Here is a 25,415-nt window from a genome sequence, read left to right on the forward strand (position 1 = left end):
ATTAAACACATTAATATTTCTGCAGCAAAACACAAATGTTCACGGTAAGCAGCACAAACAGCCTGTCTGGAGGTCAGATTTCACCATAAAATTTTAAAAAAACCCCAAACAAACAAACCTTTGTGTTTCACAGATTTTAGAATTGCAGAGAAGGGAATATGGACTAACAATGATGACACTGAAAATGGTAAAAGCAGCAATTATTTATATAATGGCTACTACATGTCAGACGTGTGTGTGTGTGTGTGTGTGTGTGTGTGTGTGTGTGTAAACAACACATTTAATCCTCTCAATTTTATGAGGTAGGTATTATTATCAACCTCATTTTACAGCCAAGGAAACTGAAGCAAGTTATTTTAACTAAGGCAATCTGGCTCCAGGATTTGTGCTGTGTGTTCACTTTTCTGGAGCCATTTAGTGTTGGCACAAACATATCATACATCTTATCAGACCTCAAGCATATCACTCTAACACTACCCAACTTAATAACTAATGTTAAAAATCATGACTTGAAGTCACTAAGACTAATTTATATTTTATATGTTTTGCGAAAGCAAAGAGATGTGTGTTTTATAATGAGTTCCATGTAAAGTTAATTAAAAAAAAAAAAAAAAAGAAATTGGTACTTTAAAGAGAGGAAACTCTTAGCACTCCACAAAATTACCTTATGAAAGCAGCCGAAATACCTAATAGGATTCCAGATGGCTGAGATTTTATTAATCATTTAAAAATTTTTATTCAATTTATAAAACCATCTCAGACTTAAAAATTTACACAAATTTTAAATAAGAATACTTTATCTAAAAAGCAGCTACCCGGAAAATGTTGCTGAATTAATTATTTTTAACAACATATTACACATCATATTGTTTAAGACCTTCCAAAAATATTCTAGCCCAAGAGAGAAAGAAAATAACATCATTACAGTACAACTGACCTGATACTGTGGCTTTTCCGGAGATGGGGTTTGGTGTGGACACCAGGGATGTAGCACTGATAACTGAGGGAGCTGCAGCCTTGCAGGAGCCCATGGTGGCCTGGCTCATACATGCTTGTTGCTGCCCAGAAGTTTTCATTACAGAACTTATAGTAGATGATGAACTAGAAGCTGTTCCTTCTGACTGCTCAATCGACAGGATCAGAAAGAACAATAATGAAAAAGAAAGCAGTGTCACAACAGTGACTGCCATGTAGCATATTCAAGAAGTATTATCTGCTAGCTATTATTACCTACCTATTAAATGTCATGCCATTGAAAAATATTTCTTTTCTAGTTCAGTGGATCCTAGACTTTTAGATTTCATGGACCAAGAAAAATTTTAAATGAGGTCTCACAGGGTTGCCACATTAAAAAAATTCACCATCTATTATATTACTTTATAAAAGGACATTTCAACACCAAAAATGTAGGAGGATATAATCTCAGAATGAAAACTGGAATAAAATGAGTTTTATTGAAAACTCACTATAATGTTTTAAAGTTTGTTATATTAATTTAGCAAACATCTGCTACGCGGTCCAGAGATAAAAGCCCTCAAATAGGAGAGGGTTACTAAACCGTGATGAATGCCACAGCAGGCACAGGTACAAGGCACCATCACAAATGAGGGGAAAGTGACTACTTCTCCCAGGGATGGGGAGGGAAGAGTACCGGGAAAAGCATCAGGTAAAAATATGTTGTAGCATGCATCAGTACTTCATTCATTTTACAGCTGAATAATTTTCAATTTTATGGATATACATTTGTTTATCCAAATCAATAATAAAAGACAATAAATAACCCACCTAAATAATAGGCAAAGAATCTGAATAGATATTTCTCCAAAGACAACTTACAAATGGCAAAAAACCAACCAAACAAAAAAACACATAAAAAGATACTCAACATCATTAGCTATCAGGGGAATGCAAATCAAAACCACAATGACATACTACTTCACACTCACCAAGATGCCTATAATAAAAAAAAAAAAGTAGACAAGAACAAATGTCAGCAAGGATACAGAAAAACTGGAACTCTCATCCATTGCTGGTAGGAATCTAAAATGGTGCAGCCACTTAGGAAAACAATTTGGCAGCTCCTCAAAATGTTAAACACAGTTACTATGTGATCCAGCAATTCCTTTTCTAGATATATACCCAAGAGAAGTGAAAACATATGATTATACAAAAACTTGTACATAAATGTTCATAGTAGCATTATTCATTATAGTCAAAAAGTTTAAACAACCCAAATGTCCATCCAACGACTGCTACAGGGTATAGAGGTTCATTTTGCTGTGATAAAATGTTCTAGAATTAGGTGGTGATGGTTGCACAACCTTGAGAATAAAAACCACTGAACTGTACACTTTAAAATGGTGAATTTTAGGGTATGTAAATTACACTTCAATTTTTAAAAAAGAGCAATATGGCTCACTGGTGTGCCTGCTGAATATCTTCTTTATGTTCTTACTATTTTTATGTTTCATTATGATCTTCTACTGTCACGCTAATTCTCACCTGTTGTGCAGGACCATTTGCTGAGAGGGCCACAGCTGGTGAGGTGGCAGTTGTGATAACCCCTCCTGCTACTCTCAGCATTGTGGTTCCAGGCTTTGAGAGTTGTGAAGTGGCTGGCACAGACTTCAATGTACCATCAGATATTTTCATCAGAGACGCCTGTCCCCCAGGGGCCGCCTTCAGAAACAAAATGAGATGAAGTAGCAATGCTGCCCTAGTTAATAGGCACAATTTATCCCTTACATACGCCCCCAAAACTAGAGCACATCCAAGAAAGTCTTGCAATCAAAAAACTTTATGAAGTGTCTGGGCACCTCTCCAACAAGATCATGAGTTTATAATATTTTACCTACAAATTTACTTGTTCATTGTAGAACAAGTAAATGAAAGCATTTGCAAGTCACTATTTGGCAGTAGTCTCTTGAAAGATACCAGGCCATTTGTTATCAAAAAAATTGAGTCCAAAGTGCTCTTAAATGTATATATAATCTCTAAACATGAAAATCGAACCAAGAAGTCCAAATTTAAATGGTTATATTAACGGTGCTCTATGCTAATACAAGATTAGCCTTTAGTACTAGGGAACCATTTGACAAATTATAAGTTTTAGTAGTTTAAAACAAGGCTCGGCAAACTTTTCATGTAAATGGCGTGACTAAGCATGTCAGCTTTGCAGGCCATGTGGTCTCTGCTGCAACCCCTCAACTCTACTGTTATAGCATGAAATGGGTGAGGCTGTGTGCCAATAAAATGTTTATAAAAACAGGAAGTTTTAAGTTCAGTTTGCTGCCTCCTGGTCTAAATGATTGCTTTGTTCCCAAAATTAATGCACCCCATGAGTAATACCATTTATCAGTCTCTGAGGGCATACTATGTGCCAGGAATGGCACAAAGCACTTTTATATATCTTCTGTCATTCAATCTTTTCATAAACCTTACAGGGTAGATTTTACTCTCATTTTAAAGATGAAAGATTAAGCTCAGTGACTTTACCAGGGTCACACAGCCAGTAACTGGTGGGGCCAGGATCAGAATTCAGAAGTAGTAGCTATGGCATAATTTGCACTGGAGTCTTATGCAAATTGAAACCACCATGAGATATCACTTCATACTCACAAAAATGACTAAAATTAAAAAGAATGATGATCCTCGATGTTGGTGGGATGTGGAACAATCGAAACTCTCTCATATTACTTATGAGTCAAATGATACAACTACTTTGCACAACCATTTGTCAGTTTCTTACAAACTTTCTTATGTACTTACCATTATGACCTAGCTATTCTACTGTACAAAATGATCTATACAGAAATGTTCATAACAGTATCACTCAGAAGTCAAAAACGAAATAAACCAAATGTCCATCAACAGAATAGAATCATGCAACAAAATACCACTCAAGAACAGAAAATAATAAACTGATACGCATATGGAAAAATGCAAAGACATTATGTTGAATAGAAACTAGACATAAAAGAGTACATACTACATAACTTTACTGATAGCAAATTCAAGAATTGACAAAAGCTAATCTATGATAATAGAAATAGAAAAATGGTGACAGAAAAGAACTGAAAGAAAAAAAGGATAATGTTTTAGAGTGACAGAAATGTTCTTTATCTTGATTGGGATAGTGGCTACATGCTAAAATTCACTGAGCAAGTACACTTATAATCTGTGCATTACTTTATATAAATTATAAATTCACTGAGCAAGTACACTTATAATCTGTGCATTACTTTATATAAATTATAACTTAATAAAAGACAACAGTAATTGTCTCAGCTGTGGCAGGACAGGGAGAATGTCATTGCATTGGCTGCAACATAAGCATGTAAGAAAAAATCAGCTAAGGTTTTTAAACAACTGCCTAAAGAATTTTGGGGCCTTATATCTCTTTGAAAGAGCATCTGACCAAAGGGAAATTGATACTCAAGGAAACCAAATGCTGGTCATTTGAAAAGATTTCAATAAAATCAAGAGACCGCTAGCTAAATTGATAAAGAAAAAAGAGAAGATACAAAATTATCAAAATCAAGAATGAAAAGGGGATATCATTAAAGATTCCACAGGTATTAAAAGGTTAATAATGAAAAATTATGAACATATTTATGCCGATAAATTCAAATAGATGAAATGGACAAATTCCTTTAAAGATATAAAGTACCAGACCTCCCTCAAGAAGAAATAAACTGAATAGTCCTGCATCTACTAAATACACTGAAATTATGGTTAAAAACCTCCCAGTTAGGGAAATTCCAGGCCATCATGGCTTCACTGTTGTAATCTAAACAGTTAAGGAAGAAATAATACCAATCGATTCTACATAAACTCTTCCCGAAAAATGAAGAGGGAAATTTCCAACTCATTTTATAAGGCCAGCATTACCCTGACACCAAAACCAGACAGAAACTATGAAGAAATCTACTGGCCAACATTCCTTGCAAAAATTCTAAATAAAATTTTACCAAATTAAACAATATATTAAAAAAAAGATAACATATCATAACCAAATGGAGTTTATCCCAGGAATGTGGGGTGGCTTAACATTTGAAAAATCAATATAACCATATTAATAAGCCAAGAAAGAAAAAGGATGATCATCTCAGCAGAAAAAGCATTTGACAAAAATCCAATATTCATTCCACGCTTTGAGAAATGCTGACCTACAGAGAGTCATAAAAAATGCAGTTTTTTGATAAATGGTATCATACAGAAGGTCTAAATCCTTCTGTACTTTGTTTGTTTCATTGGGTAAGATTCTGAGATCTAGCTACAGATTCTCCTACAGATAATTATGATATCCCTCACCTAGTTAAAATATTCTGTCATTATTCTTTGGCTTATACTAAAGAATGCCGTAGAAACATGCACAAAAACCTCTAGAGTAATTTACTTATTGTATGGATAGTTTGGCTGAAATCGCCTATTACATTATTCAGAATCTCCGACATGAAGTCCTTCCAGAAAAATTTTAGAATAAAATATCAAGAAAACCTTTGTTTCTTTAAAGAAAATATTACGTGGTTACATTTTTTTTTCCTCTCACAAATAATGTGAACTTTGTAACTGATCATGCTTCTCATTTTGCTTTGACAAATTTTATTAACTATATAGGACATTACTGTTTGCACATCTAACTCTCTGGCCTTATCTTCTCGTTCTACTTATATTTGCCAGTTTCAACATTTTATTCTGATTTTTCTATACTATTTTATTGTTAATTTTCTTATGTAACCTTAATTTCTTTGTGGAAAGAGTTAAATTGTAAATATGTAAATAAATGCCACAATCACCATGTATTTGTGTATGTGTGTGTGTGTGTGTGTGTGTCTGTGTGTGTGTATTTACCTGGGTAAACAAAGTGGTTTTTTGTCCAGAGATGACTTTTAAAGTTTGTTGTCCTTGTGCAGAAGATGTGCTGACTCCCAGTGTTCCTTGGACCACTGACCCAGTAGTCAGCTGTTTTCCAGATGTCTGGGGTGATGGCTGGCCAACTAAAAACGTACCCTAAGTCAGAAAATATAAAGATTTAATCAGTAATTTGTTATATTCAAATAACTTGCTTGGATCCTTTAAATCACAAGGCCCTGTATTACAAGCTATGATGCTTCCCTTCAATTCTGTGACTCAGTCAAAATAACTGAGAACAGTTCTGTGCTCAGTGTCACTACCAATAGTAACCACCACTTCTCAAACTTTGCACAGTAGTTACAGAGCAGGCTGTTGGAAACTCAAGTTTTGTAATCTAGTCCTCAAAGCTGGATTTACTCATTCAGACTGATAACTATCCATCCTTCTCAATAAGAATGTCTGGAACCAAAATTCCATTACTTTCTGTAGAGAAGAGCCCAGACTTTAGCAACAAAGGGAAAGAAGGCAGAACCTGTTCGTAATTCTGACTCCAACCTAACTCTAAATACCATAACCTGATTCTATCTCTTTGGTGACTCCCTTCGAAGAGAAAACTTTCAACTGCACGCACATTAATACTGTTTATTACTGCAAAGATTTAGGAGGCATTAGCAAAGAGCTGGGTTTAAAACCACATTTCCACCACTGGCTTAGCAGAGTGGCCTTGGATAAGTTATGTCTTTCTGAATCTCTATTTTCTCTTCTCTTGAAACAAAATGAGCCCTAAATAACACAGATTTATAACACAGCTAAAATGTTAGCACTGACCCCTGATCCCAGAGCTGTAATGTAAACCCACTACAATTAAAGGCAGTTAATAAATGACTAAATGATTTAAAAGATACCAGTCACCAATGACCAGACCTGAGGTGTTTGCTTGAGGATGTAAGATGTGTAAGTCAGGTGCTGGGATATCCCTCCAGGGCCAGCGGGGCTTTGGGTTCCTCCTGTTCCTCCTCCTCCTCCTCCTCCTCCTCCTCCTCCTCCACCTCCTCCACTTCCTCCTCCTCCTCCACCACCGCTGCCACCACCACCACCACCACCACCTCCTCCTCCTGTACCACCACCACCACCACCACTACCGGCAGCTGATCCAGACTGTAGGTCTGCAAATACAGTGAATGACAGCAACATCATAAAAAGTATCAAGAAGAGGTTCAGTGGAAAAAAAACAGGTGAGCCCAGAAATGTTTTTTACAGCACTTTCCTTCCGTTTCCTATTTTCCTCCTCCTTTCTGTGATAAGAGAGAGAACTTCCTAGAGTTGAAGACTAACATCTATTTACTTTCAACTGAATGACAGTTGACTAGTTCAGCTCTGAGAACAATGAAGAACTTATCTTTGACAACTGTTTTGACTTAGTTGTGGGAGATCAAGAGAGAGTCGGATACTGACATTTTCTAACCGGGTGTTAATTTTAATCAACACTTGAATGTGCTCAGAGAAGTGCTTCCGAACTTTTGGGCATCTGATTCAGTTTCAGTGAAACTGCTAGAATTTAGTGTAATTTTACAGTACTCTCTTTTTGGTCTTACCCACCTTGGAAAAAACTAAGACTTTCCTCATATTTATAATGACTCCAAGGCCCCATTCTTTTATGCTTTTCAAATTCCACGTTAAAAGCCTTTGGACCCTTTTTACTTCCCTTTTGGTGACATAATGTATATTAACTAAAATCTAAGTAGCTCTCTGATGAATTCTGGAATACTTACATTGTCCTTTTCTTACATATCTAACATTTTGATTCACCAATGCTTAGGTATGAGGAAAAATACCAGGGTGAGAGAGTGGAAATCACCCATTAGCGTCAATAAGCAAAACAGTGATTAGCTTACACACTGCATTTTGGCAAGAGTGGCTAATTTCTAATGAACCTGATTGCTGTATCAACTGTACTTCTGATTCAGAGGGATATAATTCCTTTTATCCTTTCCTTTTCAACACTACCCAGATAGTTTTTCTCTATATGTCAAAGCAAAAGTTTACATAAGTAAACTTTTAGATAAACCACCTAATTTCCTTGGGGCTTTAAGACTTGTACATTAAGGCTGAGGCTGTATTTCTTTCTATCTCCAAACCTAGCAAACTTAAAAAGCACATCTTAACAATGGCAAGCAGAGACAACTGCATCCAATCCTGTTCCCATCCCCTTCAAAATAAAAATAGGTTCCAGCCATTAGAAGCACGCAGACCTCCCCAGGTGTAACCAGTTTTCAGATACCGTTGAAGGGAAGAGCTCTTCGTTTACAGTTCAGCTTTCTCCCAACACAGCCTCAAAAGCCATAACTCTTCAGTGTAATTTGTCCCTGATCCCAACCCTGAGCAGGTAAACCCAAAATAACAATGCCCCCTCCTAAGTCTATGATTATTTAAAGCCATTTCCAGTTAAATTATGTGTATATTTTAAGTGCATTTGGGCAAATGCTACCATTATTTCACCAAGCATAGCTTCCTGAAACAGGAAAGAATGGCCCCTCAGGTGAATGAGATGAACATACCCAGAGACCCAAGAACCAAATGATTTAATGATGGACTAACTAGCATTGTTGGTGGCTCGCAGGATGGCTCCTTGAGGGATCAGCAGCAGTTTTCCTTTTCCTGAAGGGTTTTTGCTGTTCGTTGTAAGGTAGAGTTTAGTGCCAGGAGGCAAATTTGCCAAGTTGGCCAAATTAGTGGCTGGTAGCTGCAACGTTGCCATAACTAAAATGGTAAAAAATAAAAGAAAAAGAAGAAAAATGGTTAAGATAATATGGAACTGAGGGCAATGCCATCTCTAAAACTAACACACAAAGTAATAAAGTACTTACTAGAAAACACTAGCAAACAGTAAACTCTAAAGTTTATTTACTAGAAACATAATGCTTTAAAGGCTGACATTCTTAAATCTCTTTTTAATTAAAAAATAATTTGTATACTACAAGAGCCTGTTATAAACTGCAAGTAATTTATATTTGTATTTAAATAGGGCAACCATATGTCCTGATTTGCCCAGAACAATTCCAGTTTACAGCTATGTTCCATTGTAATTATTAATAGCGACTTTTTACTCTTAAATTTACAGTGGTTTAGACAATTAACAAAATAATCTATCTATAGATGAAACCCCCACCCCTCACGCTTTGTTTAAAGCCCCTGTGGTCAATTTCTAGTAAAGGATGAATCTACTGATTTGAAACAAGACTTCCAGCCTCCATCCCTTACTGAGAACCACAAACGCTACAGTCAACAACTGGCACATGTGCTATGAATCTACAGTTCACCTTTTCAAGTCTCACCTGTCAGAGAGCTTTCACTTACCCCTGAGAATTTACTTCTTGGTGCACATGGCTATACTAACTACCTTTAAACATGAGTCTTAAAGGAGACTTAAATATCAGCTTTTCTGCAATGTCTTTGAATTCAAATCTCCATGAAATGAAGCCTGTAGAACCACAGGAAAAGGACTCCCAGAGCCTCCCCAAGTGGTTCTCATTACTACTCCACTGTGCCAAACTTTACGAAGTAAGAACCCTAGAAGCTGCCCCAAAATATCAGGGGCTGTTATTAAAACTGAGTGCCATTCCCCTCTATTATTACCAGAACTAATCCTATCTTACACCACTGTGCATCTATGCCACTGCTAGAAGCATAAACTTCCCTAGTCAGCCAGCTCACCTGAAGTCCCATCTCTATACTGTTCATAGTTCCTGATCTCAACTTATCTCATCCCTTCCTCCTACCCAAACTTTTTCGCCATGCCCCCAAGAACTCCTGCTATGATCAATACACCCTTTAAAACCTCAACTTTCTTGCACGTTATAGCTTTTGTGGTAATTAAACCTGACAGTCCTCTGAAGATATGACTTTCCCAGCAGCTCCTTTAGCTAAGGATTATTATTATTAGTTTTTAAAAAATCTTACCTCAATATCTGAGAACCAGGAGTAGAAGAGATCTTTTGCTCCCTAGTTTGGCTTTGAGACCATTATCACCCCTCACTTCGAAAATAAAAGCAAGCAAACAAACATACAACACAGCTCCTCTGAGGTTCATGCTTGGCTACATCATATTATTTCTCTCTTTTTTACTGTTACTGACCTCCCAATCACTTCTCATTTGTTACAGACTGACTTCTGACTCAGTCTTACTCTCTGTGCTAAAGACTGCCATTCTCAGCGACAACATTACACATGATTTACTTCTCTGGCTTCTCTGCTGCTCGATCTTCTAAACTTGAAAGATCATTTCTTCCAATGCATCTCAATCACTCACTTTTAATGCCACAAATGATCTCTGTCATTACCAGCAATACGACATCTCTGAAATCTTTATTTTGGATTTCTACTACCTTCTATCTTTCCAACTCACTTCAACGATTCTTTAGCCTCATCAAGACTTTGAAAAATTAGTAAATATTTAACATCTTAGGTATATTTTTTTCATGCAGAAACAACACAGCAAAGCCTAAAACATATTGAAACTGTTTAAACTTTTGTTTGGTAGAGAATGCATTAGTCAAATATCTTCAAATGTTGCTGGCAAATGACCACAGTGCTCTAAGTCTGAAATACAACCCAAAGTGGAGATAAGGACAAAAGAGAATTATTCTTCAGATCTGAAAGCAGTAGCAAGAAATACCCTCTATTTTTATTATTATTGCTAAAACATACAGACACACACATACAGACACACACACGTTAAAGCAAACTACTTATAAACCTCTATGCACAATTTACATGAAAAAGAGTAATGTGTTTTTATAAACTCTTTATGGTATCAACCTACTAGGTTTTCCTAAACAGAACCAAATACCAAATAAAATCACTAACAAAGAACATTTTGGTAAAGGCTGCTGCTGAAAGGGCCCCTAATGAGTATTAGTTACCTGAACCCTGGGATCCACTCTTCTGAGGGCCAGCAGCAGTGACCTGGGCCTTGGTTAAGGCCTGCACTGGCTGAGCGACAATAGTTCCTCCACCTCCACTCACAATTGCTTTGGCGACTCCTTGGGTCACAACTTGCTTTGGACCAACTGCTTTGGTGACAGAAGAACTGGCCTTGGCTACAAGGATTTGGCCACCACTGATTGCCACAGCCTGTTTCACTGTTGAAGGTAAAGTAGACCCAACTGGAACCCCAACGACCTGTTCAAAACAGAGGAAAGTCCAGCAGTGATTCTTCTCGTAGTGCTTTCGAGAGCTCTTAGAACAGAATAGTCACTGTGTTCTAGCAAGGAACAAAGCAAAGTCCTAGATATAATACATATCTAGGAGTCTAATTAAATCATCTAGGAATGCGACCTATAATATACGTGAAAAATAGCCGTACTCCTTACATTTTGGATATTATTACAATAAAAGGTTTACTCTTAACCCCGGCTACTGTTATTTTAATTATAAAAATGTTCTTATACAAAATACAGAAATTTAAAAAAAAATTCTACTCATTCAGAAATAATCTCTTAATATTTTTAATGTATTTACTTCCAATTCTTTTTAATGTTCATTTTAAAACAGATTAGAATCACACATATAGTTTTATAATTTAAAAATTTTACATCATACCATAAGCATTTTCCAGTGTTATTTTTGAAAAACATTTTTAGATGACCAAATAAAAATATATTAGACTAGATATACCATAATCTACGTAAGCATTTCATGATTGTGTGGATATTTAGTAATTTTAAACCTCACAGTAGAAAAACTGTGCAATAAACATCTAATGTATGAACTATAATCTCCACGATATACTTTTAAATATCACCTGTTTTGTAACCCATTCTTTTATCTCCAACTGAAATGATTATGTCTTCATTTCAAGAAGTCCTAACAATTCATGTCATTTATTATATTGTATAACGTGACACGTCTTCCAACTGATTATTAAGAAAAATTCTCTTTTCCTATATATTTCTAATCTTTCCTTTCCTTGAAGGTAGATATTTGGTTAAAAAAGATAAAGCATTAGCAAGAAGATTTAATTGAATTAGAATACCCAGTACCCAAATTATAAGTTAGATCTCTGGTTCTGAAAATACTGTAAGCAGAACTCGTTCAAGTAATAAAATACTATGAAGCTTTTGAAACAAAATAATAGTAGGATGTTAAATTAGAAAAAACAATTTAAATAATGGCCAAGTGGGGTAGTGCTTATCACTTCCCAGTTCTTTATTTCATAAAAAACTTCTCAGCAGAAACTATATGAAAAGATTTTATAAAAATGGCAGTCTACGGCCATCCTACCCTGAACAAGCCCAATCCCATCTGATCTGAGAAGTTAAGCAGGGTTGGGCCTGGTTAGTACTTGGATGGGAGACCACCTAGGAAGCCCAAGTGCTGTAGGCATAAAAAATAAAAATAAAAATAAATAAGGAATCGTAAGCTGACAAAGTCCTTGCAATTTGTAAGGTCAACCAAGAGTTGCCTTGCCTAAAAAAAAAAAAAAAAAAAAAGGCAAAAGATTTGTCTTCAGAAGGCACAAAACATAAAGTAGGAAATACTTTTTACCCATCAGATTGGAGGAGAAAAATTTTAAAGTCTGATAACACCAAGAATTGGCTAGAGGATATGCGGAAACGGGAACTTTTGTTCACTGCTTGTAAAAAAGTAAATTGGTACAGCCATTCAGAGAGGTACTGGCATAACACTGAAAATTCACATGCCCCATGTTGCAGCAATTCTACTTTTAGGAATACAGTGGACCCTTGAACAACGTGGGGGTTTGGGGTGGTGATCCCCTGCACAGTCAAAAATCCAAGTATAACTTTTGAATCCCCAAAAACTTTATACCAGTTGTCCCTCAGTATCCATGAGAGATTGGTTCCAGGAACCTCTGTGGATACCAAAATCCATGGCTGCTCAAGTCCTCAATATATAATGGTGTAGATCAATGCATATAGTCAGCACCCTCTGCCCCCTGCCCGCATCCATGGACTCCCAAACACAGATAGAAAATAGTACAGATATTTATTGAAAATAATTTGTGTATAAGTAAACTTGTGCAGTTCAAACCCATGTTGTTGACGGGGCAACTGTATCTTTTATTTAAATCTCCAAGCACATAAACATTACATGCTATTTATGGCTATGTATTCCCATGATAAAAGTATGAATTGGAAAGGTACGCATTCAAATTCATGACAGTGTTGCTTTTGGGAAGAACAAAGTAGACTTCAACTTTGTTTACTTGGAGGAAAAATAATCTAAACGTGAATATGTTAATTCAGGATGGAGGATATGTGGGTATTGATTGTATTATTCTCTGTATTTCTAAATTAAAGAATGACATGATTACGTAAAAGGTAGAACAAAAAGATAAACTATATACAACTGATGAATGGGATTTTTAAGTCAAATAATTATTAAATCATACTTGGTTTCTTTTAAAAAAAAATACGAGTAGAGTAAAATACAGTTGCCATGTGCTTGGATAACATGGATGATGTAAAAAAAAAAAATGGTCCCCTAATCAATTGTTATAAAATACAGTGTAACGGAGGACAGAGTATAGATTTTTAGAAGCTGTCAGACCTGGTTTCCCAGTTTTGTTCCACCAGTTAGTAGCTGGATGAGTTATTTAATCTCTTTGAGCTTTAGCTTTAGATACCATATCTATAAAATATGGATAATAATATTTCTCATAAGATTATGAGGCATAAGTGGAAATAAATTTATAAAATGTGAAGCCAACAGGAAGTACATAGTAAATGAGAGCTGCTGTTAACCACGGCACTTATTATTAACTGAAGAATGGTAATATGAGTTATATGGAGACCCAAAGGATAGAGAGAATCAAAGGGTAAACATCTGTCACTGTCTTCAGCATTTGGCCAGGGCAGAGGACCCTGATCTTAAACCCTAGATTATTAGTCAAATAGAAATTAAAGTATATAACATTTGGTATCTGCTTTAAAATATTCTAGGAAGAGAAATAAGATTAGCAGAATGCTGATAACTGTTGAAACTGGGTAATGAGTACATAAGATTCATTATAATTGGCTCTCCACTTTTATATAAGTTTAAGAAAGGAGGGAAAGAAGGAAGGAAGAAACGAAAGAATCAAAGAACCAATTTTTAAAAAAGCAAGTTGACCTAGAAATTCTCTCACCCACTCTGACTTGGTTAAAACAATCCCTTAGGATTATCCAAATCACTCTATTCTGACAGGATGCCTCATTCTGCAGGCAATATAGAGTGCTGCTGTAGAAGGTCACTACCCCTAGAGATGTGGAGGTATAAAAACTCTTCTTACTAATCAAGAACTTTTCTGTGAATTTATGAAAAAAGTTTATTAATGTAGAAAAACGTTTTTTGGGGTATAGCAGAAGCGGAACCCCAATATCCATTCTTTGCTTCTCTCTCATAGTAACAGAACCAATTTTCACCTAGAGACATGGCCACGTAGAATATTGACTATACTTCACAACTCTCTCACACGTAAGTCTGTCTATCTGATTTCTGCCTAAAGGGATGTGAACAGAGTGATGAGTGTAACTTTTGGGTTATACTTCCCCCGCTCACTCCCTTCTCCTTCTCTCTTCTCTGCTGGCCAGAAATGTGAACATGGGGACATGAGATGAAGTAGCTATCTTAGCCCACAAGCTAAAAACCAAATTTTGAGAATGGCAGAGTAACAAGATAGGGGTCTAGATTCCTGATGATTGTGAGACAAACAGACCAGAGCTGCCTACTGGTCTTTTAGGTGTGAGAGAAATAAACTTATTTAAGCCTTTCATTTCTGTTTATCATGGTTGCAGTAGTTGAACTTTTTTCCTAAGACAAAACTCTTCACATTTCCTAAACATATCAAATTTAATAATCCATTGCATAAGCTAAATTACACAATGTTTTCATGTTCCTGTACTAAAAAAGAAAGCAAAGATCTTAAAGGAAAATACACACACACATACTGGACCTATTTTAACCACTTTCCTCAAATTCCATGCATCTGACTTGCTTTTCCTTCCTTGTGCCAACCTCTATGCTCACACTCAATTGCTTCAAAATTTCCATGATATGACACAATCTCTCTGAGCCAAATAAAAAGTGGTATACCAAGTTGGCCACAGGAGGGCAGTTTTTATTAGCCAAGCTTATCCAACAGGAGAATACCACTTGCAAGATTAACATCTCCTCCTTTGTTCTAAAACACTGAGGAGAATGAGGAAGTCTGGAATTTTACTGGGGGAAACCCTACACACCAGGAAGGCTCTTAAGTAGGGCACTATCACCCCAAATTAAATTTTCTTTTTTAAACAATACAACCTGAACTCACCTATCAACTCTTTTCCCCTCCCATTCCACAATACTTCTCTCTATATTTCTAATTTCCTTCTAGTTTTATAAAGCGGACACACTTTGTTCTGTGTGGTTATAAATATATCACTTTGATTCATGCTTTGACTCAATGTTTCTATTTCTGCCCTTCCTGTGCCCTTTATGGGCCTTTGCAAGTCAGAATTTATTTTAATGACCTGAAGGTGAGGATTCTATATATGTGATTTTTCCCTCCAGACACTGAAAAACAAAGCTAATTAATTCTGTATTGAATGATTATAACTATTATCATGGTACTCACATATGTATACACCACTGAGCTCACGCTCGATCACATAACAGTAGCTATCATTTATTGAGTACCTGCTCTGTGCTAGGTCTTTTATATACAACGCTCTCTAATTCTCCGACAACTCTGAAAGACAAAGGATATTATTCCAGAGATATACCTGCCCAGGTCTCACAAGAAATGCGTGACTGGGATCTGAGATTTCTAGCAAGTTCTATAGTCCAAAGCTCATACTCTTTTTACTGTCCACACTGCTTGCTTCCCACATGAACCCATCAATTCCTGTCTCTTTTCATGTTAAAAGTGGTCCCTCTCTCCACTTTTATGAAAAAGATAAGCTGTGTTTCTACTGTGCCAAAATAGTATGGAAGGTAAAACTGTGCCATTTCTTTCACTCTCCTGTTTCCCAGCGAAGTTTCTAGGAATGCGCTTCAGCATAACTAGAGACAGCCTGCGCTTGCAGACAGCTCCTTATCTCGAGTGCAAAGTATGCACAAAACTTCCCGGATAAACAGTGATGTCTTTTCTCACCCTCTACTGCTTTCCTGCGGGTCTTTTACACTCTTTTGTGGCTTTTCTTTTCAGGTGCCTTTAAACTTTACTCAGGGCATTCTAGCACACACCTATGCACTTTCTCTTAGTCCTACACTGCAATTAGGTAAGTGGCAATGTGTCAAGAAGGCTAACAGTTCTTCAGCACTAATGAGTGGATTTGCAAAATGCAAAGTGGCAAAAAGCAGAAACGAACTTATCTAGAGCTTCTGAGCATAAATAGCAATATTATATTAAGTCAATTACCTAAATAAGTGATACCATGTATCTCTAGGCAAAGCAAAATAGATTTTGAATAAGGTATATAGGATGTGTCTGAGTAGGAAGTACAGATGACAATAATTCATTCACTACAGGACATTGAGAAAATGCTTGCCCCTGAGGCTTAAACACAGGGAGCATTAGGAAGCAGCTGGGGGTACCTGTCTTCGCGATTCTGGCTATGGAAGCCACAATGTCAAATTTGATGTTATAACTCTGGCTCCTATATTTGACTAATCAGATGAGTCAGAGGAGCTTGTTAAAAATCCAGATTCCTAGGGCCCCCAAGAAGATTCTGATTCAATAAGTATGAAGATAGGGGCCTATTGTATCTACATATTATTAATCATCAGCTAATTCTTATGGCCAGATAAGTTTGGGAACGTGGTTAATGGACTCTTACGGATTTTTAGAACCACTTATAACACTATGAATTTTAATCCTGATCCATATGTAGCTGTCTAGACTAATCGAAATATCCAAAACCTTTTTCTATTTTAAAGTATGCCTCTCAATTCATTCTCCCTAGACAGGCTGGCTTTCAAGATGAAAAACAAATACTTCACATAATATTCTTAATAGCTTTAGAATATATCTCCCCCAAAGTTAAGATATTTTAACTCTAGATGTTCTAAAAGCATCTTTAGGTTACAGACAATGGTTCACAAATTTTAATTAGCTTTGAAATGGGGAGTTTTGAAGTCAGCAGACCTGGGTTCAAATCCTGTCACTTATTAGAGGTATGTTCTCAAGAAAGCTGCTTAACTTCTGAGTCACAGTTTCCTCATTTGTATAATGTGGGTGAAAATATCCACACTGCAAAGTTGTTGGTATAAATCATGTATAAGTATGAGCATGACATACACAGGCACTCATAAAGCATAACCGATACAGGAAAACACGGATCTACGTACAATTCTACAGTTCTCCCAACACATTAATTCCCCATACCTCCAAATTATAAAGAAAATAAATTCTCTAAAGAGCCAAGAATCATTAAACAGATCACAAAGCCTGGATATCAGAGATATAAGCTATAGCACTCTCCTATTAGAAATAAACAAGTAAAACAGTGGACCTTGGTCCTGTCAGTTACCAATTTAGACTTGAATCATGTGGAAAGTTGTGTTCATGAAGTCAATCACCTTCACTGCCAGAGACATAACACTGCATCCCTTTGCCTCTTCAACTGTTCCTGGACCCTCTGTAACACATGCCCCTGCTCTTGTCAATGATTACTGTAAGAGTAGATGGGTTTAACATTGACTTGCTTTTCCAACAGGGCTTTTCTCTACAGCATTTTCTGGGATCAGCAACCCTGTCACCCTAGATCCTTTCAGCACTTGCCAATTATTTAGACATCAATGGTCGTTACTTGTTGACCTCCCCATCCCTACCCAACACAAACCTTGGAGGGCTGAATCTTTGGTGACTGGGCAGTCCCTTCTCCAGCAGTTATGACCTGTTTTTGAGGGGATACAGCTATCATGTGACCCCCTTTCACAGTCACATACTGAGGGAGTGGTGACTGGCTGGCAGCTCCTGTTGTGGGCACGTGAGAGGCTTCACCAGGTTCCTGTTTGATGATTACCTTGCAACAAACATGATAACGATACTGAATAAACATCCCATGAAAAAGTTACTAATATCTGAATCTATTGTTTGTAGGAATTAATAAATTAATGAAGCTTTGTCTATAAAGAATGACTTCACCAGAAGGGTAAAAATTCTGCTTATATATAGCCCATAATAGCTATTAAAGGGATCAAAAGGAGGATCTGGACTTGATCCTGTGTATCTGCAAACTCCACCTAGTCATTTGTTTTAGATATTGGTAAAATGGCAGCAGAGAGAAACACACACCATTTGTGCTCTCTGAAGTTCTTGCTGGACTCTAAGGGTTGCACTGTGGACACTAAACAATAAATGGAAGCCATGTCTCAGAAGCAGGATCTGGTCTTAGAATTGAAATAGCCTCAAAAGTTATGTATTGTAGGATACTGTCAATCAACTCCAACATGCCACACACAAACACACACACATACACACACACACACACACACACAAAATTATGTAATAAGACTATATCGACTCGTGGGATAATCCCCTAATAAATACTCACTTTTGTGAAAGCTCCAAGTCCTCCCGTTATAGGTTTAGGGCTCTGAACCTTAGGGTGACTCCCAATTGGGCAAAGAGGTGGCATAGATGCGAACAAAGAGTCCTCCTGCTGTGTAAGTGAAAATACGTATTGTACAATTAGAATAAAACAAGTGCTTTCAGATACTCTAGTTGCTTATATTTAATAAAAACCTGTGACATTTTCTAGCAACACAGACAACCCAAAACCAAACCAAAACATTATAAGGTCTTCCAAGCCTCTACACTTGCATTTTAATTTTGTTTTAGAAATCAAATGTAAAGAAGCCTGTAACATAGCAAGAACCTACTCCTCTGTGACCCACTGTATGCTGGAAAGACTCCTATCAAACTATTTCTAATATCTAGTTGACCCGTTGGTTTCCGTGTCTAGTCTCTCCTGCCAGAGGGTAAGGTACTAAAGGATGGCACTACATTTTATATCTTTTTTATCCCTAGAGCCTAGGCACTAAATAAATAAATGAATAAAACAGGTAGTTACAGTGTTTCAGGATATACACCCTTCTAATAGCACTCACAACTTGATTTGTTATCTATACTCAGAATAATACCCACGATACAAGGGGAAGATTTTCAATCAGCATTTAAAAAACAAAGCAACAACAACAAAAAACTTGAACAATTAGCAAAAGCAAAGATAACGAAGGTCGTCAACATTCGAAACACTGCCACTAGTCTCAAATTCTCAAATACAAAATATAAATCTCAGAGGTAATTTGCCATAAATAAAGGTCTGGGGGGCAAGAAACGAAGTTCAGAACCCTGCTTAACTATGTAATGAAAAGATCACCAACAAATATTAAAAAACAGAATGGCAAAAAATTAAGACCTTTAAGGGAATTATTACAATTCAGGCATTCACATAAGAGTGCTCACAGATTACGATGAATTTAGAGAAAAGCCTTGTCTTGGACCAAGAAACTAACTATTCAATATCGTCATCATTAAGTGCTTAAATATAAGAAATGTTGTGTTAGCACTAATCATGTAAGAGATGATCATTTAATTCTCAGGAATTCTCAAACAGGAGTTTACACCTAAAAACTTGAGCCTCAAGGCAACCATGATAGTGACAAACTGAATAACTAACCAAACAACAAGGACTGTCTCTGCCATAGAGTGAGAAGACTATCTCTTTGATCTGAACAACTCATATTATATCTGGAGTTCGAAATTTCAAAGTACTTATTACCGTGAAGAATAAAAAAAAATTGTGAAAGAGGAATTATTTTCAAGTAACCAAACGGCAGACATGTAGAAAAGGAAATAAGGAAATATATTATTCCTTGTTGGTGCAAATATAAGAAAAAGGAATATGTCCACTGAATATTTTTATAGGGAAAAATTTATAACAAAGCTATTTTAAAAATAGGCTGTCTTATCATAGTAAGTTTTCAAATAGTGGGTAACCAATTGACAAAAGAGCTGAGAAATATTTTCTACACTAGGGTAAAGTAGAGGAATCTGGAGTAGATGATCTTCAAGATACGTATTAGCTTGAAGGTTCTACTTTATGAAATTTGCATTATCAACTGACAAAATTCTTGTTGAACCTGAACACACTGTCTTTAAAACTAGCAAAGTGCAATAATGCAATAAGAGTGTTACCTTGACAGTAGATGTTACAAAACTACTTCCATGAATTTTAGGGATAGGAGAACTTGCTCCTTGGGAAGCCTGAGAGGCAGTAGAGAGCTTGTTTGTAGGACTTCCTATTAGGCAAGGCGGATTTAAAGGCAAAGCACAAACAAAATAAAATTTACAAAATGAAATTTTAAAGCATTTTCTACCACCCTCTCCTTTTCCCCACTATTTATTTTTTATTTTTAAGGGTTGAAAACTTACAACCCTGAAATTATTTAGAAAAAACACTTAAGGATTCATCCTGCAAAGCTGACCACTTCACTAATCTGAAAAGGGACAAGAAGCTAGTAAGGCCGTATAGAATAAGTAAGTAGACATTACATACTCTGCTACTTACATAAAAAGAGATACTATAACATAATGGTATTAGTTATTTAACAATGTGCCGAAATGTATACATTCAAGTGAATGCTAGCTTCTTCAAAGTAGATTCACTAGGTTATAAAAATGCTGCCAGCATTAAACATTTTATACCCCATGTGTACAATTGCCTGTAGGATCTGATAAAAATAAGTCACATTATGTAGAGTCAAAAATGAGTCAAGACCAAAAATGGTATTTGATCACCTATTCCATTTACCAAACCTGTCTGCAAAGACTTTTGGCTGATTCTTAAAACTTAACATCTTCAAAGGATACCTCTATATGGCATCCCTAAGTATATTCAAAAGGCTATTATGTAATCTCAGAAAGCAGCATTTTTAAAAGGCATTCCATAATTATAATCACTGGTAATGGACATAACTTTTCCAAAAAAATACACAGAGACCCAACACACATTCATGTGTGTTAAAATCAAATACGTGAAAAAGAATTAGTCTCATTACCTTATAAAAACATCTCTCTTATTTACTCTTTCCACTATTTCTTTTAATTAGAAGTGAAAGCTACAGGAAAGTTTACACTTAGGAGCATGTGTTTAAATAGTTTAATTGAAGGGAATAAATGAAATAATGTTAGTTAAAGTAATTAAAAAAAAAAAAAAAACCTGAAAAGCAGTCTGTAGTTACTGAGATTATGATGATAAACACAGTGAATCCAAAGCCTTCTTATTTTTCCTAGTAGAGTTTTCTTTTTATAGTGGTAGGGTTCACTTTTCCTTGCACATGCAAAACTTATCTTATTCACATAAAAGTAAAGATGACTTTTTTATTTGGGGAGAAATATATACAGTTCACAGAGCTATCCTTGTACCGCAGCTTAATTTGGAAAAGTTAATAAACACATTGCTTGCAGGCCCAAAAAGAATGTCTTCCAAAAGAAATAAAATCAACTTTTTTTGTTTTTAGAAAATTATAGTTCACTTTTAATCTTTAGGAACTAAAAAGAAAATTTAAATAAATTTCTAAAAATATAACTTTTACAATGAGTAAACTGTCCTTCAGAGAAACAGCACTGGCCTTACTCTTATATATTCCCTCCTCTTGTTTACAGATGGAGATTTTATTCTCTCGTTATATGGCTATTAAGTCAGTCTATGATTTCATCTTTAAAAAAGATCAAACATTTTGGATTGCATAAATATTGATCAAACACATACCTGTAGTAGGAGTTGTGGCTCCAATAACCTGCCCTGGCTTGTCCATGATAACGTAAGGATTGCTAATAACAGAGCTGGCAGTGCCTTGCTTCACATGGACTGGAGTGGATGTTGGGGTTCGAGGCAATGGTGATGGACTTGGAGTCGATATAGGGGAACCTTTGTTAATTAAAAAGAGGAAAAAATCAGATCTTCAACCCATTTAATAAGATGCTGAAGATAATGGAAGAAGGGCAGGGCTTCCAGAACAAAGGTGACAAGTTAGTAAAAGAGAATGAGACTGTATGTTTCACATACTGCAGCTGCAGCAGCAGTGTAGCTGAGGCCAGGGATTAGCATGTTTCACTCTCTACAGCCCTATCCATGGACCAGCAGCTTCAGCATCGGCATCATCGGGAGCTTGTTAGAAACAAATTCTGAGGTCTTACCCCAAACCCACTGAATATAAATCTGTATTTTAACAAGGTCCCCTGTAGGCACATTAAAGTGCTTTATGTAACAGTGTGGAACTGTTGAATCCCTACATAATAAATCTCTTAACAACTTAGGCAGGTTGTTATGGCACTAGTTATATGCGAAGACATTAAAATTAGGGAGGAAATTAATAAGTGAACAGCAGGATTTAGAAACCGGGAGTCTTGATTTGCAATTAATTTCCAACAAGAAAATATAAAATTCACTCACCCAAAACAAGTCTGTCAATACTATGTCACAGCCAATCCAGAGATTCGTGTTTCCAAAGAATACTCTCAAAAGTTATCAATGTACCTTTAAACACCCTCAACTGTCTTTTACTGATCAAATTTGTCATCCATGAATTTCTCTAAACTTCAAACCAATTTATACTTGCAGTCTCTTATATCTCGGAAGCAACAAGTTCCAAAATGCTTCTAACTGGTAGGTAAAACTATACATTTTTTATTTTTCACCAATTTTAAAGACCAGGATCATATTTCTGCTTAGTATTCTATTTTTAGCACCAAAGTCTCCTTTTTGTTCTCTTTCATTTAAGTATTATATAGAAGGCTGCCACTGCCTAAATATTTTAACTGACTCTCTTCCATATCTTTTCTGAGGTGGTACAGTCAAAACCATGAGATATAGTCCTACTGAAAGTTTGCCTAACATAAATGTGAAACTGTCATGAGGCAATGGACACTTCAACCTCAGTGAAAATGAAGCCTCAAAACTACCTACTGATAATAAAAATGAATAATTTTCTCATGTGGTTAGTGGGTATAAAAGATATTTCAACTCCAAACCAAAAGGCCTCTAAATTTTTTCTATTACTAGTCACTAGTTTCCAGATATAATCCCAAAACGTTAATTCCTACCTTAGTTTCAACATACATCTTAGCACATATTTTACCTGTGCTGATTCTAGGAGATGAAAATTTGACTGCTTTGAATAACATTTCTTGCCTCATTCAAAAAATGTGCTCATATGAATAATTTTTGTTTTTGCCTTGTGACACTTTGGCTTTGCTAATCAAGTGAGTAGCTCATTTTTTAAATAAACAAAATCCTTGCTTAGAAGAACTAAAAAAAAAATTTTTTAAAGCCATGGTATTTTGTTTTGTCAATCCAATAATTTTTACACCCATCCACTTCACACATGTCATCTGTATACCTGAAACAATCTTGCAGCTCATGGTAATAGGCTGGAAGGATTTTCCCGGTGATTCAGGATTAGGAACCTGACTTTGTGGTACAATTTTGCAGCTTGATGCAATTGGCTGAAAAGCTGAATTGCCATGAGAACAAAAGGTAACTTTCTGGGATGTTGTCATTTTGGTGGGTGTTCGTTCCAATGAAGACGGCAAAGAATAAAACGTAGTATGTCTCTCAGCTTCAGTGTTGGCTGTGAATCCTGCAGAAATGAAAACAGGCAAATGATAAGTCATCAATTACTTTGAAATAATAAAGCCTTACCATTGTGGGAAAAGAATGAAAACAAAAATCCCTTATTTCAACAACGATTTAAACCATTTACTAGTAGTAAAATAAACAACTCATGTATTTATTATACCTTATTCATTTTTGAGTGAGATGTGTTAAGAAACAAAGTTCAACTGCGTAAATTTTAAAGATTTTATTGGCTTTATTCAATGATTCACAAATCAAGCAGCATCTAATCTAGCAGAGAGAAGGGAGCTCCCAAAGACTTTTATAAGCAGAAGGGAGTGGGAACAAGGAAGTTATACTAGCAAAAAACAAACCGGTTGTGACAAGGTCACCTTCCTTTAGGGAATGACAGGGGCCTGTCAGGCAGATAACCTAACTAGTGCTGACCAGGCAACTGCTGATTGACTGGTTTAAAATTCTATTTTTGGGAGAGGCCAAAACTATAATTAAATCTCAATTTCATGATATGGGCTTAGCATAAGAGACTCCATTTGGGGCCTGTTGTCTTGTTTTTTAACAAATGTAAATAAGCCTAAAATCACATTTTAAAAAAATGCTTCTCTCAAAAAATAGAAAACATATTAACTATAAACCATATATAAAAAGTACACAAGTACATCATGTTCTCCCATTTTTTTATGTATGAATTGAAAAACTCTTTAAATTGCAGGAGAAAAAACTCGAAAGAAAGCATTCACCAAATCTAATAATGTCCTATCTTAATAAATGCCCATAAAGAAGATGTAACTGAAATTTAAAGAGGAATAAAGCTGATATTTCATAAAAGAATTAAAATATTAACATATGAAAATATACATTTATAGATTAACCTAACATCATTTAGAATCAATTTTATATCTTTTATATATGTTATAAGTAAACACTTAAATATGTAAACATTTGTTGATCATGAATCTTATATTTGACATAAGATTACATACTTAATATTAAAATTTCTTGTTTATATAATTGGGGACTGAACCAGAAAGTTCTCCTGTAACATTAGAAGAAACCACTATAAACAGCAAAGAATAAAAATTCATTGCTTTTTAGTGAGTTTTGTGTACTACAAATGTCAGTAGAGCTTCATGAAAAACATTTTCTGAGAAGAGTAAGCATTTGAGTATTTTCGTAATAGGCCTGTGTAGTAGAGGCAGCATGCCTACTTATTTCTATATACTCTAATAAGTCTCTGAGGGTAGCAGTTCAATATCATGCTATGCAAATGAGAAAGGAATTCCCCAGAATGACTCCTCCATATAAGAAAAAAGGCATTTCCATCCAAAGGTAAATATATTACCTTTCTCCACAGAGGTATCAGGTACTGGCTCATGTGACTGCTTTATTGGTGAGGAAGCTTTCACTGGGGCTGGAATGGTCAAAGGCAAAGATGGTGGGGCATCAGAGACATCTGACTCAGAGGACTGAGCATAAATGGAATCTTCTCCAAGAGAATGACGATGGAGCTCAACATCCACTACCTACACAATTGGGCAACAATTGGGTTCATGAATCCATCATCAATGTCACAGAAAGCCCCAAACCTATCTAAGAATGTGGTACTCTAAGAAATGATTTCTAATCATAAAGGCAATCTCAATCTCAAGAACTAAAGATTTATCTTAGAATGTAATCTAGTCTGGCTTAACAAATAGATAATTTAGTGAAACCAAACATAAAATTGGGGCCTTTCCATTGTTGTTTCTACGCTTTAGAACGCTCTTCCTACAAATCTTTGTATGACTGCCTCTTTCTCATCACTAGGCCTCAATCAAATGTTACCTTCCCAGAAAGGCCTTCCCTAACCAACCTAGCTAAAGCAACTCTTTGACCCCCAGCTCCTCTCTTCTTGATAGCACTTACTTTTAAGTGAAATTATCTTATCTGCTTTTA

The 25,415-nt window shown here is 35.9% G+C and overlaps 1 protein-coding gene and 1 pseudogene across 6 annotated transcripts in view; one reads left to right on the forward strand and one right to left on the reverse strand.

Annotated features, from left to right (window-relative positions):
* The window catches only part of YEATS2 (YEATS domain containing 2), an 84,859-nt gene that overhangs the window by 17,798 nt on the left and 41,646 nt on the right, over positions 1–25,415 (reverse strand). For all 6 annotated transcript variants that reach the window (XM_011382601.2, XM_011382609.2, XM_011382618.2 and 3 more), the window contains 12 exons: positions 24,823–25,003; positions 23,248–23,487; positions 21,618–21,776; positions 20,042–20,145; positions 18,396–18,503; positions 17,682–17,864; positions 10,779–11,037; positions 8,455–8,616; positions 6,781–7,022; positions 5,854–6,012; positions 2,503–2,679; positions 938–1,121 (listed from right to left, as the gene is read on the reverse strand). In XM_011382601.2, coding sequence (XP_011380903.1) covers positions 938–1,121; positions 2,503–2,679; positions 5,854–6,012; positions 6,781–7,022; positions 8,455–8,616; positions 10,779–11,037; positions 17,682–17,864; positions 18,396–18,503; positions 20,042–20,145; positions 21,618–21,776; positions 23,248–23,487; positions 24,823–25,003 — 2,158 coding nt within the window. The remainder of the gene's footprint in view (positions 1–937; positions 1,122–2,502; positions 2,680–5,853; positions 6,013–6,780; positions 7,023–8,454; positions 8,617–10,778; positions 11,038–17,681; positions 17,865–18,395; positions 18,504–20,041; positions 20,146–21,617; positions 21,777–23,247; positions 23,488–24,822; positions 25,004–25,415) is intronic.
* Positions 12,122–12,240, forward strand: LOC111734443 (annotated as a pseudogene).

Source organism: Pteropus vampyrus, unplaced genomic scaffold, assembly GCF_000151845.1.
Source record: "Pteropus vampyrus isolate Shadow unplaced genomic scaffold, Pvam_2.0 Scaffold14, whole genome shotgun sequence".
Lineage (NCBI taxonomy): Eukaryota > Metazoa > Chordata > Mammalia > Chiroptera > Pteropodidae > Pteropus > Pteropus vampyrus.